The 26,323-nt window shown below is 42.7% G+C and overlaps 1 protein-coding gene across 13 annotated transcripts in view; it reads right to left on the minus strand.

The window, feature by feature from the left end:
- SEMA3G (semaphorin 3G) overlaps positions 1-26,323 on the minus strand; it is a 147,287-nt gene that overhangs the window by 30,927 nt on the left and 90,037 nt on the right. For 12 of the 13 annotated variants that reach the window (XM_053299543.1, XM_053299540.1, XM_053299539.1 and 9 more), the window contains 3 exons: positions 21,340-21,402; positions 7,326-7,445; positions 1,665-1,755 (listed from right to left, as the gene is read on the minus strand). In XM_053299543.1, coding sequence (XP_053155518.1) covers positions 1,665-1,755; positions 7,326-7,445; positions 21,340-21,402 — 274 coding nt within the window. Of the gene's footprint in view, positions 1-1,664; positions 1,756-3,457; positions 3,968-7,325; positions 7,446-21,339; positions 21,403-26,323 lie in introns of those variants that run through there. The other variant, XM_053299546.1, reaches the window with a different exon arrangement.

Here is a 26,323-nt window from a genome sequence, read left to right on the forward strand (position 1 = left end):
GCATGGGGAGCAGTCCCGCAGAAACTAACAACCCCCCAAAACAGTAACTTTCTTATGCTGGATAGACAATGTCCTAGCTCTATATCACAGTGATTAAATTCGAAACAAGGTATTGGAAATGTGAATGGCACCCTGCTGTCCGCGTAGGGACTGTGGTGTCACAACACAGGAAGTGTGGAAGCACACTTCTGGGATACAATGTGACCCCGTTGCAGGGTCTAATCTGGAAAGCACCCAGATTAGCCGCTCAACAGCAGCAAAATGTTTCCGTTCAGGCAAATTGCTTTCAAAACGTAAATAGCAAAGTGCCTAACAGGGAAAACAGTCTTGCAGAGACTAACTAAAAAAAACCAAGCAACTTTTTAATGCCGGATATACGATGTCATCAGAGGTGCCCCTAGGTGATTTTGGAGCCTGGACCTAAAGGCCTTTGGAGCCCCCCCGCCCCCCACTGCATCATTTTTTACATGTAGGTTCTTGAGGGCACAAACTACACTACCCAGGACAGTCTAAAGAGGATTGGGGGGGGGGGGTAGGGTGTGTGGAGGCCCTGGACTTAGGCCCTGAAGTCCAGGGGTAAGAGTGCCTCTGGACATCATAGCACTATATCACAGTGATTAAATTCGAAACAAGGCATTGGAAATATGAACGGCACCCTGCTGTCAGCGTAGGGACTGCGGTGTCACAACACAGGAAGTGTGGAAGCACACTTCAGAGATTCGTCATGACCGCGTTGCAGGTTCTAATCTGGAAAGCGTCCTGGGGACCTTCAGTTGGGAACCTCTTCATTACACCAGCTTTCTGAGAGCATGGAATCTGGAAAAACCTGATGAAACTAGTTTATCCAACTACACCAGAGAGGCAAAAATGTACGTCTTCACTTAGAACACATCTGTGCAGAGTTTCTGAAAGGGTTCAAAAAGGCATTTGATGTACTTCTGAAACCAATAATACACGTACACACACACGCCTACCTGTCAATGCATTGGTACCGGTTCTTTTGGCTCCTTTATATAATCAGTCTTCATAATCAGAGCTGAAACCTTTCTGATCTTTTTCTGTGAAAGCCTTCCACAGACCAAGATGAGAAAGATTTCAGGTCTGATTATGAAGACTGATCATACAAAGGAGCCATGTTTTCAGAGCACCTCTTCCTTTATGCTCTCTGCCGTTCCATACTTTAGAACAGAAAGCAGTTTTGTATATATGCCCTTAGAAAAAGCTTCTCCCAGTTTGCACTCATTTCCAGATGGACACAAATCAGTCCAAATATCCGTAATGAAAATGTAAAAGCAAGAGAATTAGGAAACAAATTAAGAGAAGAAAACAAACTGTGCAAAACTGGAATGGATTTTAGGCAGTTTAAAGTCCCCCAAGGTTAGAAAATACCAAGTTTGTGTTGTGCGTTCATCTGCTGAAAGATTACCTAAGAAGAATTCATCACTAGGCTCACATTAGTTTTACATGGCAGGTATAATATATTGGCCATGTCTAAACAGGCTTGAGGCCACTAAACAGGTTTGGACCCAGTGCTGCCCAATCTCCAGTTTCCAGGGCCAATTGCAGAGAGCAGCTGAGTGCAGTCTGGGCTTACAGGTGTTAGAACTTTGTGTATACACTGCCATTAGTATACAAGACCCATGTTCATCTAGTTTGGCACCTACCAACAAAAGTGCTCGCAAATGCCCTATTGGGCTCATGAGGACATCTGCCTCGGCCACTTTCTACACTTGTAGGATCCAAGCTGAACACATGCTGGGAAAACAAAGAGTACAAATTATTAACGAAGCAACACATTAGAGCTGAGAGAATCAGGTTGGTACACAAAGTCTGAGAGATTATGTGGGTGTACTCCTGTGGAAGAAATGAAGGGAGACTGGAAAGATGCATTAGATGGAATGTGAAAAGGAGCATGCCACAGCATCACACATCTACTTGGATTAAGCCTCTACAGCTTTTCTTCGAACAATAAGTAATTCAGGCGATACAGGCACTGTTCAATGAAAGTTAACTGTCAACGTATTTTTAAAACATGTAGTTTTCTCAATATTGACAAAACTTGAACTTCTTTAGCTTTGAAAGCATTGTGACTTTGGTGTATTATTGTAATAAGGAATACTACTTATTTCAGATTTGGTGACAAAGAAAAATATTACCAATGGCCTGAGCAATGTCCATCTTTCCTGTCTTACAAAGGAACATAGGAAGCTGCCATGTACAGAGTCAGGCCATTGGTCTATCTAGCTCAGTATTGTCTGCGCAGACTGGCAGTGGCTTCTCCAAGGTTGCAGGCAGGAATTTCTCTCAGCCCTATTCTGGAGATGCTAGAGAGGCAACTTGGAACCTAGATGCTCTTCCCAGAGCAGCCCCATCCCCAGAGGGGAATATCTTACAGTGCTCACATGTAGTCTCCCATTCTAATGCAAACCAGGGCAGACCCTGCTTAACAAAGGGGAGAATTCATGCTTGCTACCACAAGACCAGCTCTCCTCTCTTAAAAACACTTAAGGGAGGATCTCCTCTTCCTCCTATAAATTTAGCTGGTCATAATTTCGAAGCTGTGGAGATAACTTGGATAGCGAGAAACAAAGAACTTTCTGACACAGTAAGATGACCCTTTGTGCATTAGAGCCTAGCCCGATTTATATCCAGGGTCTAAACAAATCCACTTTTTGCCTTGTTGTGAGGGGGCGGGGGACTTTTATTTATTTGTTTGTTGGGGTGGGGAGATCTCCAGGAATAGCTTCAGTCAGAGTTCACAACCTTAGGCTCAAGTCTTGAAGATTCTTACTCTTACCCTGAGATTGTGACTGAGAAAGGAGCATGACGAAGGAGCCTTTGTCAATGCCACCTTTTGGGCAGGAAATTTTTTCTTGTGCAAACAATATGCAGTTGGTCCATTTTCAAGAAAGCAGTTGTGCTAATTTTAGCCTTAGCCCTGTGGAGCATCACAAGACTGTGTCTCGTAGGAGATATAGATTAGCGATAATCCTTTGAGCTGCAGTCTCAGAATTCTAGAGTTTCCTTTCAATTTAAAGAAATTTAAATTAAAAACATTAAAATCAAAGAACTTAAAGGAATAGTTTTCTAAAGATGGAAATTTAGCCTCTGACCACCAGTAAAAGGACCTATGTGAGACTATGGGCCTAATAATGGTGAGGATCCCTGTTATTCCCCTTCTGCTCTGCAGTGCTGCTACAGAATGTGCAGCATTTGACATCTGCTTGCTTCCCTGCCAGTTATCCACTTGGCTAGACAAAGCAGGCTCTTCAAACTGCCTAATTATGGGCCGACATCAGGCCCACTTGACTGTCCGCCTACACTCAGACCTAGTATTATTCCCAAGGCAGCTCACATGCCAAGAGAAGGCCAAGGCGAGGCCTTGTTAAATTTCTGGGATGCTGCAGCAGCAAACACAAACAGGGCCCCAATTGTGTTTAGTTGTGGGTCTCAATACCAGGTTAAAACAGTGTGAACGTGCACCGGGGTGGGGTTGGTGGTAGCAGATAGGGTTGTGGTGCGAGAGGTCAGGGGGACAGTCTGTGATCATCCCTTTTGCTCATGATAAACAGTGTGCTGAAAGGGCCCTTTCTCTCACGCACTCAATAAAAGCTTCTGAGTACGGAATCCTCCGAAGTGAGAGGGGTTACAGGGTGACGCTGGATGACCTCCCTGCTAAGGCCAGCTTGATTTATGAGCAACGACTCAGAGGGAAAGCAAAAGATTGAGGGGGGAAAGAAATGCCACCCACACAGTTATATAACCCTCTAGCACAGTAAGGAACAAACATGGTCTAAATCCCTAAAGACAAGACAAGACTTCAGGGATTCATCCAAAAGAGGGATCATGTGGGAAATTGAATCCATTGTCAGGCAAACAGAACTCCTGGGCCTTCCTTGCTTGGAGGAAGTTTGGCTCTGTGAAAGGTTCTCCTGATCTGAGGCCAACTGGCGTGTTCCCAAAGGCTCCTATCTTCTAAGGGCTGACACTGCTGTGTGCTGGTCTGCTATAGCAGCAATCGTGTAAGACACTCAAGCAATGTCCTAGAGCAGGGACAAAGAACAATACCTTCTGAAGGCAGGCGCCTTAGTACTAATCTTTCAGGATAGGTTGCTGCACTTCTGAGTACATTTGTCTGGATCTCAGTTTCACCTGCTTCTACTTTCCTTCCCAACTCTATCCCTGTTCCATGCTTTACTTTCATCATCATACAGTCATCTCTTCATTCCCTCCTCTTATCAACAGCACCTGGGGCTGACCAAACATGCTTGGTAGAGGATAGGGGATTTCTTGTTAAAAGAAAGGAAAAGCACTGTGAGTTGGAATTAGATATGCAATGGAGCATCAATCAGCCTGACAGCTTAATAGATCCAAAATCCATTTCTTTCCTGGATGCTTGCAAGGCTGGACTAATTCCACAAAAGCAGCCATGTTAAGCTGTAGCAGGAAGAACACCATGTGCAATGGGACGTAGACTGGTTTATTGTGCAATGAGTTTTCATATGCAAGAGTCTACTTCATCCAATACCTTATCAAAGGTTGAACAGTTCAGATTTTCCACAAGAGATGAGATCTAGTTTTGCATTTCCTCAACACTGAATCTCCCCTCATCACACATTTATACTAAACAGAGAGAGGCGGGTTTTAAGTGCTCATATCTCCCTCTTATCTTAAGCAGAAAAAGATGTCACAATTTGGCATCCAGTTTCTATGGTTAGTATTGTAGGAGATAATATAGCTGTTAATACTGCTCTGGCTAAAACGTGATTTGATTTAACAGCAAGCGAGCTCAATCCTTCACTGTGGAACTCAGTGAAGAATGTTGCAAAGACCGATCACAAAACGCACTACGAAGATTTGGGGGCTGAAAGATTGCTTCCTCCCATAAGAATCTGGTTGTACATTGAAATCTGTTGTGGAGGCATCTTATACTTCTGAGGCTCGCTTGATTCGGGATACAGAAGCAGGCCTTTTCTGTGGTCACATCCAGGATCTGGAACTTCCTTCTCAGAGAGGACCATCTTACTCCCAACCTGTCTGTCTTAACACTGCAGTGGAAAACCTTTCTTATGTAGGCAGGCTCTTAACCTGCCCGTGATTGTTTGTGCCAGATTACTGGCACAACTTGAGATCTGTTGTGCCATTTTTGCTGCTGGGTCATTTTTGATTACTCTGTTCTCTTTTATTATTTTATTATTACAGTGATCTCATCAAGGCATCTTACAAAAAGGGGGGTGGGAATCAGAGAAAAGTGGTGTAAAAAATCAGTGTAAAAATGCTAATGAACAACAACAAAATGATGTGAATGTCAATACCCTGCTGTTTAATGTCCAAGTACAGAACACAAACATGGGCATAGTAGCTACGTCTCCTAGTATCCACAGTAAAAAAACAGTGCATGAGGACGGGGCAATTGGAAGTAGGATTGCAAACTAGGGACCTTTATAGGGGACATGCAAATAATTTGGGGACCAAACAACTTTTCCCCCATGTGTTGTGGTGTCCAGGTTCTGGGAGCAGCGGGAACATTTCCTTTGCTCAGAACACTTTGCTCTCATGAGCAGCTTCTCTTCTGCTGTCTCCTTCCCCTTCCTACTGACCATCCATCCAATGGGGAAGCCAAAGGGGAGGGTCTGGCTTCAGTGGCAGGCGGCAGAGCCCTGTGATGCAGGAGCACAGATAGGTGGGCCCGGCAGGTGCAGCTTGCTCTTTTCATGGGGTGGCAGTGAGAAGTTAGCAGTTAGCTAACTAACTTTCCTCAGTTAGCAGCTAGCCCTGCTAACTGAGTAAAAAGCCACCTTTTGGTGAATCTTTTCTATGGTGAATCTTTTCTATTTATCATGGGGGGAGCAACTGGCCCCATTCAACCCAAGCAGAGCATTCCTTCAATGGCTGATGCTGGTGTTACCTTGTGTTTCTTCTTAGATTGTGAGTCCTTTAGGAGCAGGGGAGCATCTTATTTCTTTTTCTTTGAAAACCACTGTGAAACTTTCTGTTGACAAGTCATATATAAATGTTTGTAGTCATACAGAACAGCATGCGAGTGGGAGACCGACTGTGTATGCACCACTGTGTCAGTGTGCAAAGAGGCTGGCTCGGCAGCTAGCTGGATGCCCTGCCTTGCTGGCCTGGCTGGGGAGAGCAGGCTGGGTGACCCTTGCGGGAGGAGGACAGAAGACTGTGTGTGTGGTGAACCTAACCAGGGAGTTATTCACACTTGGCTTCAGGCTTCGGGGTAAACGTTGAGCGAAGCCACTTCCAAGTACACTCGCTGCATTGAGGGAAGCAGCCCCTCCCCTCTGCTCTCAGTTTTATTTTGAAACAGGTTCACATGGCATGCTCCATGTTCTCCTTCTAGCCAATGGGAGTGTGGTGGGGGGAGAGCTCCTGCAGAGACAGATCTGTATTTCTGAAGAGAGCATGCCTCTTATCATGCTAATGATTCTATGACAGTTCCTATCCCATTTGTTCCAGCGGTTTCAGAAAAAGTATCTTAAAACCAGCATTTAAAAAACTCGGACATATGTTGAGATAAGCTAGAATTTGCATCACAAAGCCCGGTTTGTGTGTGGAGTGGGTTCAAAAATCTCGAAGTGACTTTGAGGTAAGTTTGGTGTGTGTGTGAATGCACACACTCTCTTCTGAAGGAGATTTGGGGCAGAAGCCCTGGGTGTAAAGCCTCCAGGAGATGGATTTACATTTAAGAAGGAGGGGCCTTGAGAACTCTGCACCTAGACAGCAGGCTGAGCAGACATACAGCTCACCTGGTCATCAGCTTCACAGTGGTGAGCTGTATTTATGTTATTCAATTTTATCAAAATATGCATATATAACAGCAATAAACATATGCACATTTTATGCAAAATGGAGAATTTTCGGTGAAAAGTGTCCTCTATTTCCACTTTTATTGGTGATGGAGATCAACTTTTTTCACCATCTGGACCTGGAAACTGGAAGTGGAGCAAGTCACATGATGCAGGAATAGGGACAAAAGGAGGATGAATAGAGACTGGAAATACAGATCATGGGCACTGCCGTCTCAATTATTATGGTGAAACAAAGTCACAGTACATGCAACGCCACAGTCAAACAGGAAGAAAAACATGGAAGAAGGAAAATCATGCATCCAAATACAGTATAGAGCAAGAAAGGAACATGTACCCCTAAAGTCATATGATTATGTATGTCAGTACACTATTGACACTGTTATCTGGTTTGGCCCTTAGACTAACTGCAGTAGATACCACTGAGAATTTAAAATAATTTAATTGGTCATAAAATGACCACTAGTCTGCTTCATTCCATCTCAAAGTGTCCTTCCTTACCTCTCCTCGGTGTCCCACATAGATAAAAGCACAGATGGGGTTGAAAGCTCCAGTCCCACAGGCCAATAGATGTGTCCGGTTTAAAGGATAAAGCACTCGGATGTAGTTGGCACATTCCGTCTGGTAAAAGAGAAACAGAGATTCGTTGGGGGGGGGGGTGCACGTGCATGTCGCAAAGAATGATGGAGGAAGAGTGGATATCTGGAAAATGGCATAATGACCACAGCAGAAAATTGATAGTATAGTAAAAAAAAACAAAAAAACAGCACACCATACACTTGTAATATCAAGATATTATAGCATAACAGCACACTAGTGTAATATCAAGATATGGCAGCATTGTCCCTTGGGTCAAAGTCAGGAATGATGGGATGCCGTAGCACTGAATCCTGGGTTTCTCAGTTCCTTCTCACATCTCTCTAGGACCAAAATAGCGGGAAGTAATACATGCTGATATAAGGCATATGGGATTTTCCATCTTCCAGAGAACCATGGCATCCACGAAGTCTGCTTTTCCTGGTTGTTGCTGTTGTAGTTTTAATATAAGTACATAGAACAATGTCATTCCCATGAAGCATATACCTCCACTGTCTCCCCGAGTCATAAGATTATCTTTTTTCTCCAGTGTCACATGACCAACTCCCAATTGTACTACTGTCTCCAGCAGAGCAATGGGCTCTTCTTGTCATTGCAGAAGCACACAGCAGATTCCTGCACACTTTCAGGCCATTTGGCACGTATCCCACATCCCCTGCTCCTCCACTCTAGCCAACATAGTTCCCCCCCCGCCCCGCCCTCTACCTCAATTCCATTGTTTTATATTATCTCAAGCCAGGAAGTAAGGTCGTCTTATTGCCTTGCGCAGCTATTTCCTGTATTAGCCAAGATGCAGGCATCATGGTCTGTCCTCTCCACAACAGTGGTAGGTCAGCAGAAAACAGGAAGAAACCATCACAATAGAACTAAAAACAACATTTTTATTTAGGAATTCCAAGAAGTAGAGTTGGCAATACTTATTTAAAATGATTAACTTACAAGAATCCTAAACTGAAAAAAATACACCTTAAAAAGTCATTTTCTTTTAGTTTGCATCAGTCACTGTTACCGTTTTTTAATGCTATATAAATGCTAGGAATTATTATAAATAAAATATTAATAATATTAATATTAAAGATTCACTAGAACTTTCGCAAGAAAATACACTTTAAAAAGTCATTTTCTTTTAGTTTGCATCAGTCACTGTTACCCTTTTTTAATGCTATATAAATGCTAGGAATTATTATAAATAAAATATTAATATTAATATTAATATTAATATTAATATTAATATTAATATTAATATTAAAGATTCACTAGAACTTTCACAAGAATTACAAATTGCCAGCAAGCAAGAATTGGTGGAATCATCCGATTGAGAAGGTCACAGAAAATGAAGAGGCAAAAATCCTTTTGGATTTTTGAATACAAACTGATAGGCATTTAGCACACAACATGCCTGATCTGACAGTCATTGAGAAGAATCAGGTTCTGATAACTGATATTGCAATCCCAGGGGATAGATGAGTCAACAAAAACCAATTGGAGAAAATAACTAGATACAAGGACCTTCAGATTGAAATTGAGTGGCTCTGGAAAAAGAAAACAATAGTGGTGTCAATGGTTCCCTTGTTGCAGTACCAAAAGAACTTGAACACTATCTTGACACCTTGGGCATCAATAAAAAACACATCACACTTCCCAGGACAGCACAAATACTACAATGATATCTTTAATTCTTCTTTAGTTATCCTAGACCCTTGGAAAGGGCCCAATTATTAAAGTACCAAATCCAGTCAATAACATCTGGTAGACTGTGTGTAAATAGCATAATAATAATAAAATATTAAAATTTCCAGTGTTATGATAAAATTGCAAGAACCATAAATTCTGCCCAAGGGGGAACTTGAAAACCATCTTCAAATAGGCAATTGCTTGGGGAGCAATTATCTTTTACTTCCAAAGAAAATAAAAACAAGAGACAATCAACTTAAAAGGAAGGCAGATTACAAGAAACCCCTAGAGGAACCAAAGCAATTCTGTTCAAACATAAATGGGATGGCAACTTGGGACTTCCAAACATAGAATTATATTATAGAGCCTCTAAATTGAAAGCTATATCAAAGTGGAATATTTCAGATAAATTAAATTCCCCTAGAAGGGAAACTGAACATTATTTATTCCAACTTACTATGGTACCCAAATAAAGTCTGGGAGAGGTTGCTTTCTAATATTTAGTGGCAGACTCGTCAAAAGTGTGATGCCATCTTAAGGATAAAATTATTATTTATTTTATTTTCACTTTTATATCCTGTTCTTCCTCCAAGGAGCCCAGAGCAGTGTACATGGCTGTGTTTTTCCTCACAACAACCCTGTGAGGTACAGTAGGTTAGGCTGAGAGATATGTGACTGACCCAGAGTCTTCCAGTGAGTTTCATGACTGAAAGGGGATTTGAATTCACGTCTCCGCAGTCCTAGTCCAACACTTTAACCACTACACCACACTGGAGTTGAGAGCTGACTGAGTTGGACCACATCTCTAAGTGGGTTAGATTCCATCTTCATCAAATCTCAGAGCTGTGAACAGGAATTGGGATGCTGTCTTATCAAAAGGCCACCTAATGGCGCAGTGAGGAAATAGCTTGAGCCACCCAGAGATTGCTGGTTTGAATCCCCGCTGGTATGTTTCCCAGACTATGGGAAACACCTATATTAGGCAGCAGCGATATAGGAAGATAATGAAAGACATCAGCTCATACTGTGCAGGAGATTTTGTTTATTTGTTTGTTTGTTTAATTTTTACATTTATATCCTGCTCTTCCTCTAAGGAGCCCAGAGCGGAGAGAGAAGTGACTGGACCAGAGTCACCCAGCTAGTATCATGGCTGAATGGGGATTTGAACTCGGGTCTCCCCGGTCCTACTCCAGCACTCTAACCACTACACCACGCTCCTATATTCTACCAAAGACAACCTCAGGGCTCTGTGGTCACCAGGAGTCGACACCGATTTGGTGGCACACTTTACTTTACCTTATCAAGAGACGTCAAATGCAAACACAAGGGAAGTGACCCTTTTTTCTAGTGTCTCCAAACTAAGAGATATAATGCTGACATTGGTTCAGAAATATGGTATGATCTGGTGAAAGACTATGGCAGAATATATGTTGACACAGAGCAAGGAAAGAAATGTTTACATGATAGTACCATCTGTTGTTGAAAATGAACTTAACTAGATCTGATTATATTGGTGAATGGGACAGAGAATTGCTGGTTTCAGTTGAAGAGAGAAAGAAATGGTTAACAACAAACTGATTGTTAATTTGTTAATATCCCTTTAAGGAAAAGTTTGTATAAATTACAGATGGTACCTGACACCTCTCCTTTAAAAGCATATTAACCATTTGCTAGATGACAGTCCATTGAGATGGATTTATTACATATCTTTTGGCTGGATTCACTGATTATGATTTTTTGGAACAATATACTCTCAGTAATAATAAAACAGATAACAGGGCACAATTTGACATAGGACTCCAAACAGTCCTCTATGGATATATAAAGGAGGAAGTGAGAGGAGAGCTGGTCTTGAGAGCTTGATGGTAGCAAGCATGACTTGTCCCCTTAGCTAAGCAGGGTCTGCCCTGGTTGCATATTACTTGATGTGTGAGCACTGTAAGATATTCCCCTCAGGGGATGAAGCCGCTCTGGGAAGAGCAGAAGGTTTCAAGTTCCTTCCCTGGCTACTCCAAGATAGGGCTGAGAGAGATTCCTGCCTGCAAGCTTGGAGAAGCCGCTGCCAGTCTGTGTAGACAACACCGAGCTAGATGGACCAATGGTCTGTCTCAGTATATGGCAGCTTCCTATGTTCTTAAGCGCTGAAGGAAGATTTTGAGTTAGTCATTCATCTTTTGACTGCAGCTAGGATGTATGTAGCATCTGCATGAAAGAAATCAGTGCCACCATCTAGATCAGAGTGATTAAATTATATTTGGAGGATTGCATTTATTATTAAACTCACATTATAATTCAAAAGATGATAACACAATACAACAGACAAGTTTGTATAAATGGATTGTATTCATCCAGTATTAAAACAGTAGTCTACACCCAAACTAAATGTTGCTTGCTTGCTGGGAACACTTCTGCTTGTGCACAGAGGAAAGGGGTGATTTTCACCAATCCTCCCTTCCCTCTGCAACTGCTTGTGCCTCCCAAAACTATGTCCCCAGGGGTCCCATGAGAGGGGGATGGTATAATTAAAAAATCATTGCTCCTCACTAGGGATGTGGATGACCCGCAGTTTGAACTGCCGTTCAAACACATTTCAGGAGTGGGGCCCGGGAGCTTTAAGAAAGAGGAGAGCACCTCTTCTCCGTACCTACTCTCCACCACCCCATGCCGTTTCCTGCTGGGGTGGCACACATCCCAAGGAGCCCCATGAGGCATCAGCATGCACATGGGTTCCACGTATGCACGGGCGTCATTTGCATGGTCAGCAACACCAACTGACACCCGCACATACGCGGACACTATGTGCATGCTGATACCATGTGGGGTTTCTTGGGATGCATGCCGCCCCAGCAGAAAGTTGTATGGGGTGGCGGAGAGCAGGTAAGGATCTGCTCTCCTCTTTCTTAAAGCTCCTGGGGCCCACTTCCAAAATGTGCTTGAACCGCTGTTCATGCACATCCTTAGTGGGTTCGTGCACATCCTTCTCCCCACCATGCGCATGTGGAAGCATTTACCATGATGTACAACTCTTAGTTTGGATTGGATGTAAGTCAGTAATGTGAAGGGTTGTGTTTATCCATATGCAATGTTCCCAATGATATTATGTGCATCACCCTATTGGGATTATTAGGCTAATTTATGTATTTTACTTTTTGTAAGTTTATAAGCTTTGATATACAGCCATCCCGCACCAACCGCGAGTTTCCCAATCATGGTTTTAAGTATCCATGACTGGGAAATTGTGGCAGGTCTCTCCAAGCACGACTCGAGTGTCCACAGTTCGGCAAGATTTCTTGGTATTGGGGGGGTAGTGATTTCTGGGGGTTAGGGGGTGATTTCCAGGGTTCCCCTTCACTCCTTTTACTGATTCATGGAGATTGGGGGGGGCTTTGGAGGGATTTTTCTCTAATTTTAACTATATTTTGTGGTCTTTTCGCAACTGCACATAGTTCATAATTATTCCCCTAACCCCATTTGCCATTTCAGTAGCTTGCCAACTGCGAATTTGCCAACTGTGAGCTTTTCCCAGAACAGAACCCTCGTGGTTGCCAAGGGATGACTGTATTACAAATTTTAAAATGAAGGTAGATTATATGTGAATAAATGGCCATTGGAATAAAGCATTTTGTCACAATAAATTCTGCCTTGGTGCAGATTGTTGAAATACATATACACTGAAGTTCCTTACAACTTCTTCATGTAGAGCCAGCGTGGTGTAGTGGTTAGAGTGCTGGACTAGGACCGGGGAGACCCGAGTTCAAATCCCCATTCAGCCATGAGACTTGCTGGGTGACTCTGGGCCAGTCACTTCTCTCTCAGCCTAAGCTACTTCACAGGAGTGAGTGTTGTGAGGAGAAACCTAAGTATGTAGTACACCGCTCTGGGCACCTTGGAGGACGAGTGGGATATAAATGTAATAATAATAATAATAATAATAATAATAATAATATGTCAGCATCCCAAAGTACTGGGTTCTGGGCGATCATGAACTCACTACAGTAGAGCATAGATCGGATACAAAGATACAAAATGGGCAGAAACCTTGATGAAGCTTTACCAGTTTACAGCAGCCACACACACGGTGTCTCCATATGAGCATTTTTGTTTGTTTACAAAGCACAAAGGGGCAAGACTCCCCATTCACCTGCCTGTTGCCACCTGAATGTTTACCAAGGAAGTGCTCCTCCGTTTTGCTTTCTCTTCTGAGACAGAAGGTACTGAATAAAGCCAGCACTAGCAAGCAGCCTAGTTTCAGCTGCCCTCCTATTCTGGTTAAGATGCATATGTGTGCATAAAGTATGTAATAGTGGGGAACAACAGCAGGAAATGAAGGAGACACACAACCTTGATCTGGACCAACTAGTCATTTAAAAAGGAAGTGTAGCTAGTTACAGGGCAGGATGACAAATGACCATTCATGAGTCTGACCTGGATTAATTGCTCCCTTTTCCGGAGCAGCGATCTTTGGCAGATAAGCATAGATAAGTCAAGAAGACTGCTGAGGGAACCTCCAAATTCCAAAGGCCTCTGAAGATCTATTCATCTCACACCACACAGAAGGAACAATATCCACTGCTGTAGAAAAACAGTTCCTTACTCACTCTTACTCCTATCTTGGCCTTCTATCTTGCTCCAGTCTCTCCCTCCACATCACCTTATCAAATAAGACATACTATATCCTCTGATCTCCATCTTAGCCACACCACATTTCTTTGACAAATTGTATGTCTTGGGGGACCTGAATAATGGGTTACATAACCCTGTGCTTTTAGTACGCTTGGGTTCAAATCCAGGCCAGAGTTGGTAACTACTTAAAACTATACAGGAATTAATATAAAATGAGGTCAGTCTGATTTATAGCATGGAAGTGGCACATCATTAAAATCATTCTCATAAACCAGCAAAAAGGTTCATATCCAAATGTGCTTAAATAAACCCATTATTCCTTAAAAAGAAGTAGTATTCTCTTCAAAGTGAGATCCAATCCATCTTCCCATTGATTATTCAGACAGATTTTCTGCTTGTAATGCAGTTTCACACCACCAGTTATTTCACTGCTAGCTTTCCAGTAGATAATTATACAGTCGTCCCTCATCAATCACGGGTTTCCCAGTCACAGATTTGAGTATCTGTAACTGGGAAACTGCCTCACCACCCTCACCAACCATGACCCGAGTATTTGCAGTTTGGTGACTTTTTCAAAAAAGCTGGGCGTTTTGCGGGGTCATTTCCAGGGATCAGGAGGAATTTCTTTCTTTCTTTTTTCTTTATTTGTAGGTACTTACCCAATTGCAATTCCCCTAACACCCTGTTTCCCATTCATTTCAGTGCCCTGTCAATCACGAATTCACCAACCGTGAGGGTTTCCAAGAACGGAACCCTCGCAGCTGGAGAGAGACAACTGTATTGCCAATACCATTAGTATCCTTCATATTTTAATTTGTAGATGACCCACTCAAAAGAGTAAGACAGATATATTATACCACTATACAGATATGAAAAGTACGCTTTCCTGCCCAGAATATATATACGGTATACTCTATATTCCAGTTACAGGGGAGAAACAGTGGGAGAGAGGACATGCCTTCATCTCTTGCCTGTGGACTTTCCCCAAGGCATCTGGTGGACAATTTTAGGACTCAGGATGCTGCTAGCTGGTCAAAAGAGATCAAATGGCCAAAAGAAAGACAGCACACATCAGGTAAGAGATTCAGCGTATAGGTGCTTATATGCCAGTGCCAGAAGCTTCCAAGCCAAGATAGACGAGCTGGAGTGCTTGGTTGCTAATGAAAACATAGCTATAGTGGGCATAATGGAAACATAGTAGAACAGTGAGAACCAGTGGGACACTGTTATTTCTGTATATAAACTCTATAGAAAGAGTAGGGATGGGCAAATTGGGGGTGGAGTAGCACCGTATGTTAAAGAAGGCATAGACTCTAACAAGCTAGAAAACCTAGGAAGACCAGTCCTCCACAGAAACTCTACGTGTGAAAATACAAAGCCTGAAAGGAAATGTGGTGCCCTCCAGATCAAAACACTGACAGTGACTGGGAGTTGCAGAAAGAAATCAGGAGGCATCAAAGAGAGAGAGCTTTAATTATGGGTAACCTCAATTACCCAAACATAGACTGTGTAAATTCACATTCAGGTAATGACAAAGAGGCCAAATTTCTAGATACACTGAATGATTGTGCCCTAGAACAGTTGGTCCTGGAACCAGTCAGAGAGAAGGTGACCTTTGACTTAATCTTGTGTGGTACACAGGACCTGGAGTGAGATGTCAGTGTCATGGAACTTTTAGGGAACAGTGACCATAGTGCCATCAAATTCAGCATACATGCGGGGAGAGAATCACCAAGGAAGTCTAACACAGACACTTTGAATTTGAGAAGAGGAAACTTATCTAAAATGAGGAGTTTGGTGATGAGAAAACTTAAAGTGAAAACCAGAAGAATCACTTCGCTCCAGAATGCATGGCGTTTATTTATGTGTGGATAAATGTGATCCAGTTACATAGGAACAAAGGAAGCTGCCATATACTGAGTCAGACCATTGGTCCATCTAGCTCAGTATTGTCTACACGGACCGGCAGCAGCTTCTCCAAGGTTGTAGGTAGGAGTCTCTCTCAGCCCTATCTTGGAGATGCCAGGCAGGGAACTTGGAACCTAGATGTTCTTCCCAGAGCAACTCCATCCCCTAAAGGGAATATATTACAGTGCTCACACATGTAGTCTCCCAATCATATGCAACCAGAGCAGATGCTGATTAGCTAAGGGGACAAGCCATGCTTGCTACGACAAGACCAACTCACCTCCCTTAGTTGACATAGTATATCTGAACTTCCGAAAAACTTTCAACAAAGTTCTCATCAAAGACTGCTGAGGAAACTTAGCAGTCATGGGATAAGGGGACCAGTACATGTGTGGATTGGTAACTGGTTGAAGGACAGGAAACAGAGGGTAGGTATAAATGGAGACTTTTCACAATGGAGGGAATTAAGAAGTGGGGTCCCCCAGGGATCTGTACTGGGACCGGTGCTTTTTTATTTATTCATAAATGATCTAGAAGTAGGGGTAAGCAGTGAGGTGGCTAGATTTGCAGATGATACCAAACTCCTTTGGGTAGTGAAATCCAAAATGGATTGTGAGGAGCTCCAAAAGGATCTCTCCAAACTGGGTGAGTGGGCGACAAAGTGCAAATGTGGTTCAATGTTGGCAAGTGTAAAGTGATGCACATTGGGACGAAAAACCCCAACTTCAAGAACATGCTGATGGGATCTGAGCTGTCAGTGACTGACCAGGAGAGGGATCTTGGGGTTGTGGTGGACAGCTCGTTGAAAGTGTCGACTCAATGTGCGGCAGCTGTGAAAAAAGCCAATTCCATGCTAGGGATCATTAGGAAGGGGATTGGAAATAAAATGGCTAATATTATAATGCCCTTATACAAAACTGTGGTGCAATCACACTTGGAGTACTGCGTACCATTCTGGTCACCACATCTAAAAAAGGACATTGTAGAACTGGAAAAGAGGGCAACCAAGATGATCAGGGGCCTAGTGAACCTTTCTTATGAGGCAAGGCTACAATACCTGGGGCTATTAAGTTTAGAAAAAAAGACGACTGCGGGGAGACATGATAGAGGTCTATAAAATCATGCATTGTGTGGAGAAAGTGGATAGAAAGAAATTCTTCTCTCTCTCACATAACTCTAGAACCAGGGGTCATCCCATGAAACTGATTGCCAAGAAATTTAGGACCAGCAAACGGAGATACTTATTCACACAACTCATAATCAACTTGTGGAATTCTCTGCCACAAGATGTGGTGACAGCCAACAACCTGGATGGCTTTAAGAGGGGTTTGGATAACTTCATGGAGGAGAGGTCTATCCAGAAGGATACCATGGTCAATGGTATCGAACGCCACTGAGAGATCCAAAAGAACCAACAGAGTCACACTCCCTCTGTTGATACCAGGATGACCAAGGCAGACTCAACTCCATAGCCTGCTCTAAAGCCTATTTGATATGGGTCTAGATAAATCGGTTTCCTCTAAAACTGCCTGGAGCTGGTTAGCTGGTTAGCCACCAGTCTCTCAATCACATAGATATCACCGATACACTGAAAAATATTCATATATATATGAGAGAGAGAGAGAGAGAGAGAGAGAGAGAGAGAGAGAGAGAGAGAGAGAGAGAGAGAGAGAGACCTTGTGATACTTTGTCAGTTCAAGTTCTCTTTCCCAGCATTCCATGAACTGCAATTTATAGAGTTTGAAATCTAACAATATATTTAGTTCTTTTGCACAAGAAAAATTCATTTCTCAATCATTTCTTGAATTACCATGTTTTCTAACATATTTTGACAGATATGAAAATACTGGGGGAAAGGGCAGATTAAATGTCTTGCTTCATAAATCTTAATCCATTATAAGATGAAAAAGTATATACATTTTAAAAGATATTTATTGCACTCTTTTTTAATCTTAAGGTTGGCAATACAAGGAAAATACTCCAACAAAAGTTTTAATGTACTTATTACTATGCTGCTATACCAAAGCAGAGGAGTTTATTTAGGTCCATAGTCCAGCTAAGCAATCAGGGTTTCTTAATCTAATTGCTTCCATTTATCTTTCCCTAATAAGCAAGTTGGCTCTGAAGCCCTTGCTTCAATTTCTTCAGAATTGCAAAGGGGTATTTTTCTAGTGGCGTGAGGAGCTCTAATGAGTCTATTTAATCCTGTCAGCCATGATTAATCTTTGTTTTCATTAGGCTGAATTATGGCATTTAGAGAAGCCTTCTGATACAAGTAGCCTTGCAAACATACTTCAGGAGGAACTGGTTTTTCTCAGGCACGGGGTGTAACTACCATTAGGCAAGGGGAGGCGGCTGCCTGGGGGCCCCCACGCCTCGAGGGGCCCCCCAGAGGCAAGTCACATGACTCCCCAACACCTGCAGAGCTTCGGTGCCGTGGAAAAGCCAACCCCAAGTTCGGAGCAAAGGCTGCATGCATGCAGCAAAGCCCTTGTCTGCAGAAGCAACTCTGAGCCGGGAGCACTCTTCCCCATGGGAGGGTGGAGGGACGGGGTTATGGCGAGGGAGTGGAGTTTTCTAGAGAAGCTGGCATAATGGGGATGTGCGTGTGAGTGCACTATATATTGTGAAGTGTGTGTGTGTGTGTGTGTATCAGTGAGGGGCCCATTTTAAAATTTTGTCTCTGGGCCCACTCCAGCTTTGTTACGCCCCTGCTCAGGCAAGAGGGCACCAGTGGTGGTCAGTGGGGAAACCCACCAGCAGCAAAAGCAAAGAACACTTATTCTAACCTCCGCCTTGCCGTTTCCATCTCTTCCCCCTGCTTACTAGCTAACAGATGTGAAATGTTAGGTCGATGATACACCATGTTTGGTAACTAGCATTTACTCAGCCAATTGGCTCAATTTCTCTTATCTCCTCAGCATCCAATGGACTGTCTATGGAGAAAAGCCAGCCAGCAGCTGTAAAATGATGGCCTAATCGCTGGGTGTCATACATTAGCTCATAGTAGCAATAAATAATCCAGAGAGAGAAACAATCATAAGGAATGAGCTCTGTTAAAGCATCATGAAATGTTAACAATCAAAGGAAACAAAAAAATCATAGAAATCAACTGTCTGCTTAAGAAAAGTCAAGTAACACTGGCAGGATCATGACATTACCCTTACAAAGCTTTTGGGTGAACCAGGTAAAAACTTCTCCATAGACCTACATGAACCTTAAACTGAAGTTCTGTTTTGAAGCACCTGATTGTGGCATGAACCTTTGAAGGGAAGAGCAGATGCATGAATTGGGTTAACTTTAAGTAGAACAAGTGGGAACAAGCAAAGTAATTGCTGGGACGCGGGAAGAAAGGAAGGATACTTTTTATGCCTTTGCTACCTTTCCTCTCCCCCATAACAAAATGGATTGTTGAAGAGGTTGGCCTCAGATAAAACGTTCCCTGAGCCCACCCCCACCTCCAATGGCTGTGTATGGCCTCTATCCACTGGAAGCTCAAGGGAAGAATAAGCATGCACTGTTCCTTATAAGTACAGGGAAGAGAGAATGACGACAAGAGCATTTTATCCATCAGACTGGTGGATCTGTAGCGTGTGTAGTCTCTGAAGCCAGTCAAAGTACTTCATCTGACTTGCAATGTTCTGTTCCCAGATGCCGAGTTCTCCTCACCCTGTTCAGAGCAGAGACCCTGTTCTACCTGCTCTGAGGCTGGACTGTTGGTTCCATGGCCTCTCTCTGTTTCTTCTACAAAAGTGACTCCCTTAACACACACAGCCACAGCCACCCACCTACTCACCCTAAAATAGCAAGGAACAGGAACTGGAAAAGCTACCCCAGAGCCCGCAGCCCTTGGTGAGAGACTGCAAAATAAACACGTGGAGGCTGTAGTGAGTGATGGCCACTCTTGGGAGCAATTACTTTAGGATGGACTGTCAACAAGGAGTTTGCCTCCCCTTTTAGGCCCCTCAATTTCCCCATTGTCTCAGGTTGTTTTTAAATAACTACTTGCATGACTGTGAAGTGATATTTAAAGTCTTGGCACCACATGGCTGGCAAGCAAAATGTGCAATGATTCCTCATGCAAGGCTTCTACAAGCATTCTCTCCGTCTTGCTTGTCCACTGCTAGTGGCCGATCACTCTGGGAGTACAGACCCCAGCCTAAGCTCAAGCTCACTGCACTGTTTTGCGTGGTGAGTCACTGGAACTATTCTCACGACTGTTTGGGAGGTAGTGAGGGGCAGCGGGAGGCTGCGAAACCTTCCAACAAGATGATCCTTTGAATGTGCTCCCAGACGAGCAGCACTGCACCAGGCAGTGCAGAGCTCTGGAGGCCAGGACAATTCATCCCATTACATTACATATGAATCAAATTGGGTACAATAGTAGGAACACTTCAATGGCATAGTTTGTGGTGATGTCAAGCACCCCACATCAAGATGGTGGACGCATGAACATTTGAGGCGCAAGTGGGCTAACATGAACCGCCTAACCGATTTGAACCCAATGTGCTTCAGCTGTAGGGACACATAGGCATGCCTCAATGGCAGAGTCTGTAATGATGTCATCCACCCGATTCAAGATGGCGAACATGTGAATGTCTGAGGCACAAGTGGGTTAACTTGTGGAGTGCCTAACCAATTTGAACCCAGTTTGGTACAGTTGCAGTGAATGACACATAGGGATATCTCAACAGCATAATTTGCGATGATGTCATCCATCCGGATTCAAGATGGAGGATGCATGAACGTTTGAGTTGCAAGTGGGCTAACTTGTGAATCACCTAACTGATTTGAACCAAACTTGGAACAGTTGTAGGGACACATAGGGACACTTCAAGGGCATAGTTTGTGATGATGTCATCCACCCCCACCCCCCAATTCAAGAAGGTAGATGCATGAACGTTTGAGGCAGAAGTGTGCTAACTTGTGAAGATGGTAATTATCAGTTAAGATTCTAGTGAAAGGAAAGTAAGCAGATTAGTTCTTACCAGAACTTCTTGTTAGTTTTTATGGATGTATTTTAATTTGTTGTGAACTGTCTTGAGACACTGGTTGTAACTGGTATATAAATATGCAAATAAAAAGGGTTACTACTACAGTGTCCAATTCTGTTACAGCCTCTGAAAATGTGTCACGACTGCCTCTGGCCTTGTCTACACTTCAAATTTATATCAGTTTTATTTAACAGCTTTGGTGTCCCACAGAATCCTGGGAATTGAAGGTGAAGTGTCAAGAATTCTGTCAGCTAGCCCTAGTCACTCTTAGAACTACAATTTTCAGGCTTTCCTTGGTAGAGGGAATACATGTTAAGCCAGTTTGTAGTGTCCTCTATTGATAAAAGTGACACAGGAAGCTGCCTATACCATTGATCCATCTAGCTCAGAATTGTCTGCACTGGTTAGCAGCAGCTCTCTAGGATTTCAGATGCATATTTCCTAGCCTGACTGAGAGATGCCAGAGAGTGAATCTAGACCTTCTGCATGCTAACTGGATGTTCTTCCACTGAGCTACAGGCCCATTCCAATATGTAGGAGGAGCAACAGAGGACTTGTTCAAAGGGGATGTAGGATGAGTTGATCAAGAGGATATCAAAGAGGGATACAATTTGCCTTTTCAAGTTGCCTGAAATTCACTTCACAAAATCATTATTATCATCATTAGGTGGGAGCCAGAGCAAATCTCTCATGATTTTTAACAGGGAATAGTGACTTACCATTGGGTCTTTTCCTTTCTGAAAACATTCTTCTTTTTGTCCAGGGAGAGGTGGCCAGTAAATCTGTAATATAATGCAGAAACATTAGTGCAAATCATTCTGGAGACAGAGCATAGGCAGCAGGGATAATACTGAGTAGAAAATCCTGGGTGCAGGAAATTGCAGGCTTTCAGACTGTTTCCTTTTTGCTGGTCTTTTACAAACATGTAGAAGTCTTCATTAGGTTGATTCCTAGACTTGCTACAGAACACCAGGAATAAGTTATTCTGCACTTGGAATTTTCCCATGAGAATGTTAGCCAATCCACTTATAAGATGCACTGATCATTATAAATATGAGGAATTAATAAGAGTTAAAGGTGGACAGGGAAGCAGGCAGTGCTTGCCTTGAGCTCTGCAGTAGCCAACAAAATACACCCTTCTATTCCAGCCAAATTCTGCTCCACTTCTTAGAAGCCTCCTTGTCTCCAGGTCTCTCCATCAAGATCAGCTTATTACACTTACATCCTGCTATTTCACTGTAGATTGCATTCTTCTATTCTACCCTTGGAAAATAGTGTAGTGGGAGAGCCAGCATAGCATAGTGGTTAGAGTGTTGGATTAGGAACAGGAAAACCTGAGTTCGAATCCCCATCCATCCATGAAATTCACTGGGTGACTTTGGGCCAATCATGTATCTCTCAGCCTAACCTACCTCACAGGGCTGTTGTGAGGATTAAAATAACCATGTACACCGCTCTGAGCTCCTCGGAGGAGGAGCAGAATATAAGTGTAAAAATTAAAAATAAAAATAAATACCTTTGAGTTCTGAAATAATAAAGGAGAAGAAATGTGTGTTGCCTGCTGAACCTTGATTACTCATTCAGCTCTTCTCAGATCTTGGTATCACAACAGGTTTATTAAATAGGAGTATTTACAGCTCCCAGAGTACTAAACACCAGGCCTGCAGCAGGATTTCTCCTCATGTACAACATGGAGTGAAGAGTCTACAGGATGCACTCCATCTAAGGGGACTGCACAATTAATTCCCTGTGCCCGAACACAACTAAATACATTTTCATGCATTGTTAAAAAATTGTAAAAGAAGTGCAGAGGCTGGGAGACGGTGAACTTCAAAGAAAGGGGTGTGCTAGAGAGAAAGGATGGGGATGTCTGTGTGAGCTCTGAAGCACAAGGACAGGAGTAAAGATAGTGAAGGAATGGAGTGAACCAAGGCTGAAGAGGGGAAGTCCAAAAAGATCAGGTGGGGTAAAAAGATCACGTGCTGATGGGTGTGTGGAAGAAAAGAGAACAGCAGCAGAATCAAGAGAAGAACACAACGCAATAGGCACAAGGAGACTGATCATGTGATCAGAAAAATAATCCATATTGATTGATTACATAAAATTCTTTCAGTGGGAAGATGATAAAGAAGAAAGAAAAGTGAAAGAAAGCATAAAGTGGGGCGACTGAGAGATCCCACTGAGAACAAGTGAGTAGAAGCAGACATGGAAACAGGAGAGTTGAGAGAACTGATGAAAAAAGATAAACACTAAGAAGATGGATCACTCACTAGGCATAACGAATATTTACATCATCCAAGATAATAATTAGAGGAGAACATGAAAGAAAGAGAGAAAGCACATACGTACAGGATAAAACAAAACTTTTTTCTATGGCCTGTAACTGATGTTTCACTCCATTTCCTTTACTATAATTAACATTAGATACTAGATCAATATATATATAAATAAGAGGTTCTAGAGCTGTTTTATCTCAAACAAGAGGTCATTATACTACACTTAGTTGCAGTTTTCTGAATAAAGAGAGATCCTTTTAAATAAGGCACATCTGGTTAACCCTAACCTGGCCTTATAACTTGGCTTTTTATCCATAACCCTAACAACTGTTTATGCAAGCCAAGGACTGATTTATAAAGTTTGTTTTACAGGCTGTTGGCAGAGAATTCTGTAAAAACATTTTAAAAGGAAGAAGATAGGGAGAATGGTCTTCTATGACATTCCATATTCCCTTTGCATGGGTTCACACCCTCAAGACATAACAAATGCACAAACAACAATTTGATCTTGTTGCTGTGCCTAAATAAAAGTAAAAACGTACAGCTGGCCAAGATCTCAGCTCAGTCGTGCTTACAATCCTCCTTCCAGAATGGCCTCCAGAAACCAAATTATGTGATTAACAATAATTACGTTCCTCTTCTTCCACAGAAAATTCCATAGCCTTGCCAGATACGTTTTGCCATCAGGATTGGGGACGGTGGAGTATTTCAGACCAGTATTGTTACCAGAGCAAGAGCCTGCAAATGCATCCAAGAGAGAACCAAGGTTCTGTCTTCCCAGCTGGCATTTTAAAAACTGGAAGTGCCAGGGCTGCCAAACCTCCAGGACTGGCCTGGAGTCTCTAGGAATCAGCATCATTCTCCAGGTGACCACTGAAAGCAATCCAGGGCGCTTTCCAGATTAGACCATAAAACGGGGTCAGGACATATCTCTGAAGTGTGCTCCTGTGTTGTGACACCGCAGTCCTGACGCTGACTGCAGGCTGCCATTCATATGTCAGATGCCTTATTTTGAATTTAATTGCTGCGATTTAGTGCTATGACATCATTTATCTGGCGTAAAAAAGGTGTTGTTTCTCCGGGTTGTTAGTTTTTGCGAGACTGCTCCCCCTGCAGGTTTTACATTTTGACTGCGATTTGCATGAACGAGGCATTTAGCTGCTTTTTAGCAGCTAAACTGGAAAGCACCCAGAAGATTTTAATGTCTGGATATGGTGAAAAATATTGAGAGGGTGAAATCTCCAGAAATAGCTTTTGTTAGCACTGGCCACCCTGGGGCAGGGAAAGGGTCGTACACAGTGCTCTTGACTTACACATGAAGGTCAGAGTAGAGCCTACTACATGCTTACAACTATATGCAAGCAAAGCTTTCCTCATGAGATTAAAACCCCTGTTTTTTTAGGGTTCCCAATCATGTGGAGACAGCTGTATATAGGCTCAGTTTCAACATTTGAATGAACTGCACAAAAGGTCTGGGATGTGGCCTGCAGCCATAATTCCACCCCCAATCCCCCGGCGAAGCACATCCAGTCATTCTACATTACTTGTGTGAAATGGACTCTAGCCCCCACTCAGTTGTACTTGCTTTAGTCTGTTGTATCTGAACAGAAGTTTCTTATGGCTTTTTTAGATTAGTCAAAGCGTGCCACAGTTACACTGTAAGGTCTTTCACATGACCATCTGGGGGTGTTTGTGGGGAGGAAAGAACCTCTACCCTGATTCCCACAGACAATCAGATCCTCATTTGGCTCTGGTCACTCTCCACCCAGAAGACTACTGCAAGTTCTTTGTCCATGAGGTGTTAAAGCGAACTAAGTCCTCCAAGTATTCCATGATGCATTGCACTCCCAGTAGAAAGTAAGCCCTCAGTACAGAGGCAGCTATACTCTGACTGGCCCCTCTAGCTGCAGACCTCTATGATAAACATGGCAGCCTCAACACACGGTCAAACTCCGAGATAAGCAGATGCTATTTCTGTCCTACCTCAAATAAAATCAAGATTAAAAAGTTAAAATCAAGGTTAAAAACTCATATTTGTGTGGGCTGAGTTGGAGGGCTTCCTATGAGTTTTCACAAGCAGCAAATGTTGCTGCCTTCTACCTTTATGTTGCTGACCGTGAGAATGAGCTCTGTGTCTTCTGCTGACTTGATTTATATATGGAATCCTTATGCAATAGATTCCAAACTAGCTTTGCTGAAAGTCTATAACCCTGCTGTGGACAGTGTAAAGAAGGCAAGGCACTTTGTGAAAACCAAGGTTTTCAATGTTTTGGACAGGATGAACAGGAAGCTCTGCCTCATCTGAATCAACTAAATTATCTCTTTTCATAACAGCTCTGAATTGCCATTAGGCTATACAACAGAGTAAAATTATGTATGCTAAGGAGAGGAGGTGACTGACTAGTCATTATTTTCTGTCAATTAACAGGAAACACAGCCACTAAGCAGCTAGAATAACCCCACATCCATCTAAAAAGTCTCCAGGCCATTTAGTTTAGTGGGAGTTGAAGTGATAATACAGCTGATATTTATTTGTTCTAATGAAATGGCTGAAAACATAGGATGTAACTAAATTGCCAGTGTCAAACACCTATGATTACTAAATACAAGTCAGCTACTTCCTTCCAGCCCACAGAAAGAGAGGGAAATGAGGTTCAATTATATATACAGTCTATCTATCTATCTATCTATCTATCTATCTATCTATCTATCTATCATATATTTGTACACCACCCCAGACTTTCATCTCTGGGTGGTTAGCAATAACACAAAAACAAGTTAAAACATACATAAAAACTTAAAACAATTTAGATAATTTAAAATCAAACATAGATTAAAACCCAAAAATTTTAAAAGCTGAAAAAGCTTGGGTGAAGAGGTGGATTTTCAAATGATTTTTTTTAATTATCAGAGATGGGGAGGATCGTATTTCAGTAAGGAGCGCATTTCACAATCTCAGGGCAGCAACTGATAAGGACTGCCCCAGTGTGGCCACCAGCCAAGCTGGCGGCAACTGGAGACGGACCTCTCCAGACGACCTCAGTGGGAGGTGGGGTTCATAATGAAAAAAACGTTCACTTAAATACCCAGAAATTTGAGGGATGTGCACAAAACAGATTGTGTATTTTGTTTCGAGCTCGAAACAAAATGCAAACAGCTGAAACGTTACATCAAAATAGCAGCTGAACCAGTTGTTTCAACAAAACAAAACTCAAAACGTTTCGAGTAGGGGTATGCACTGAATCAGTTTGGCCAGTTCAGTTTGAGTCCAAAGCAGATTCAAACCAACTGGACCTAGTTCAGTTCTGTGTCCACTCAAACTAGGTCCAGTCCAACCATCGAACAGGGCCAAACTGGTTCGGGGGATCTATTTGTAAAGGGGAATCCAGGGAGTGGGGGACCATTTCATAGGGGTGGGAGACCATTT

This window comes from Hemicordylus capensis, chromosome 2, assembly GCF_027244095.1.
Source record: "Hemicordylus capensis ecotype Gifberg chromosome 2, rHemCap1.1.pri, whole genome shotgun sequence".
NCBI classification, from domain to species: Eukaryota; Metazoa; Chordata; class Lepidosauria; order Squamata; family Cordylidae; genus Hemicordylus; species Hemicordylus capensis.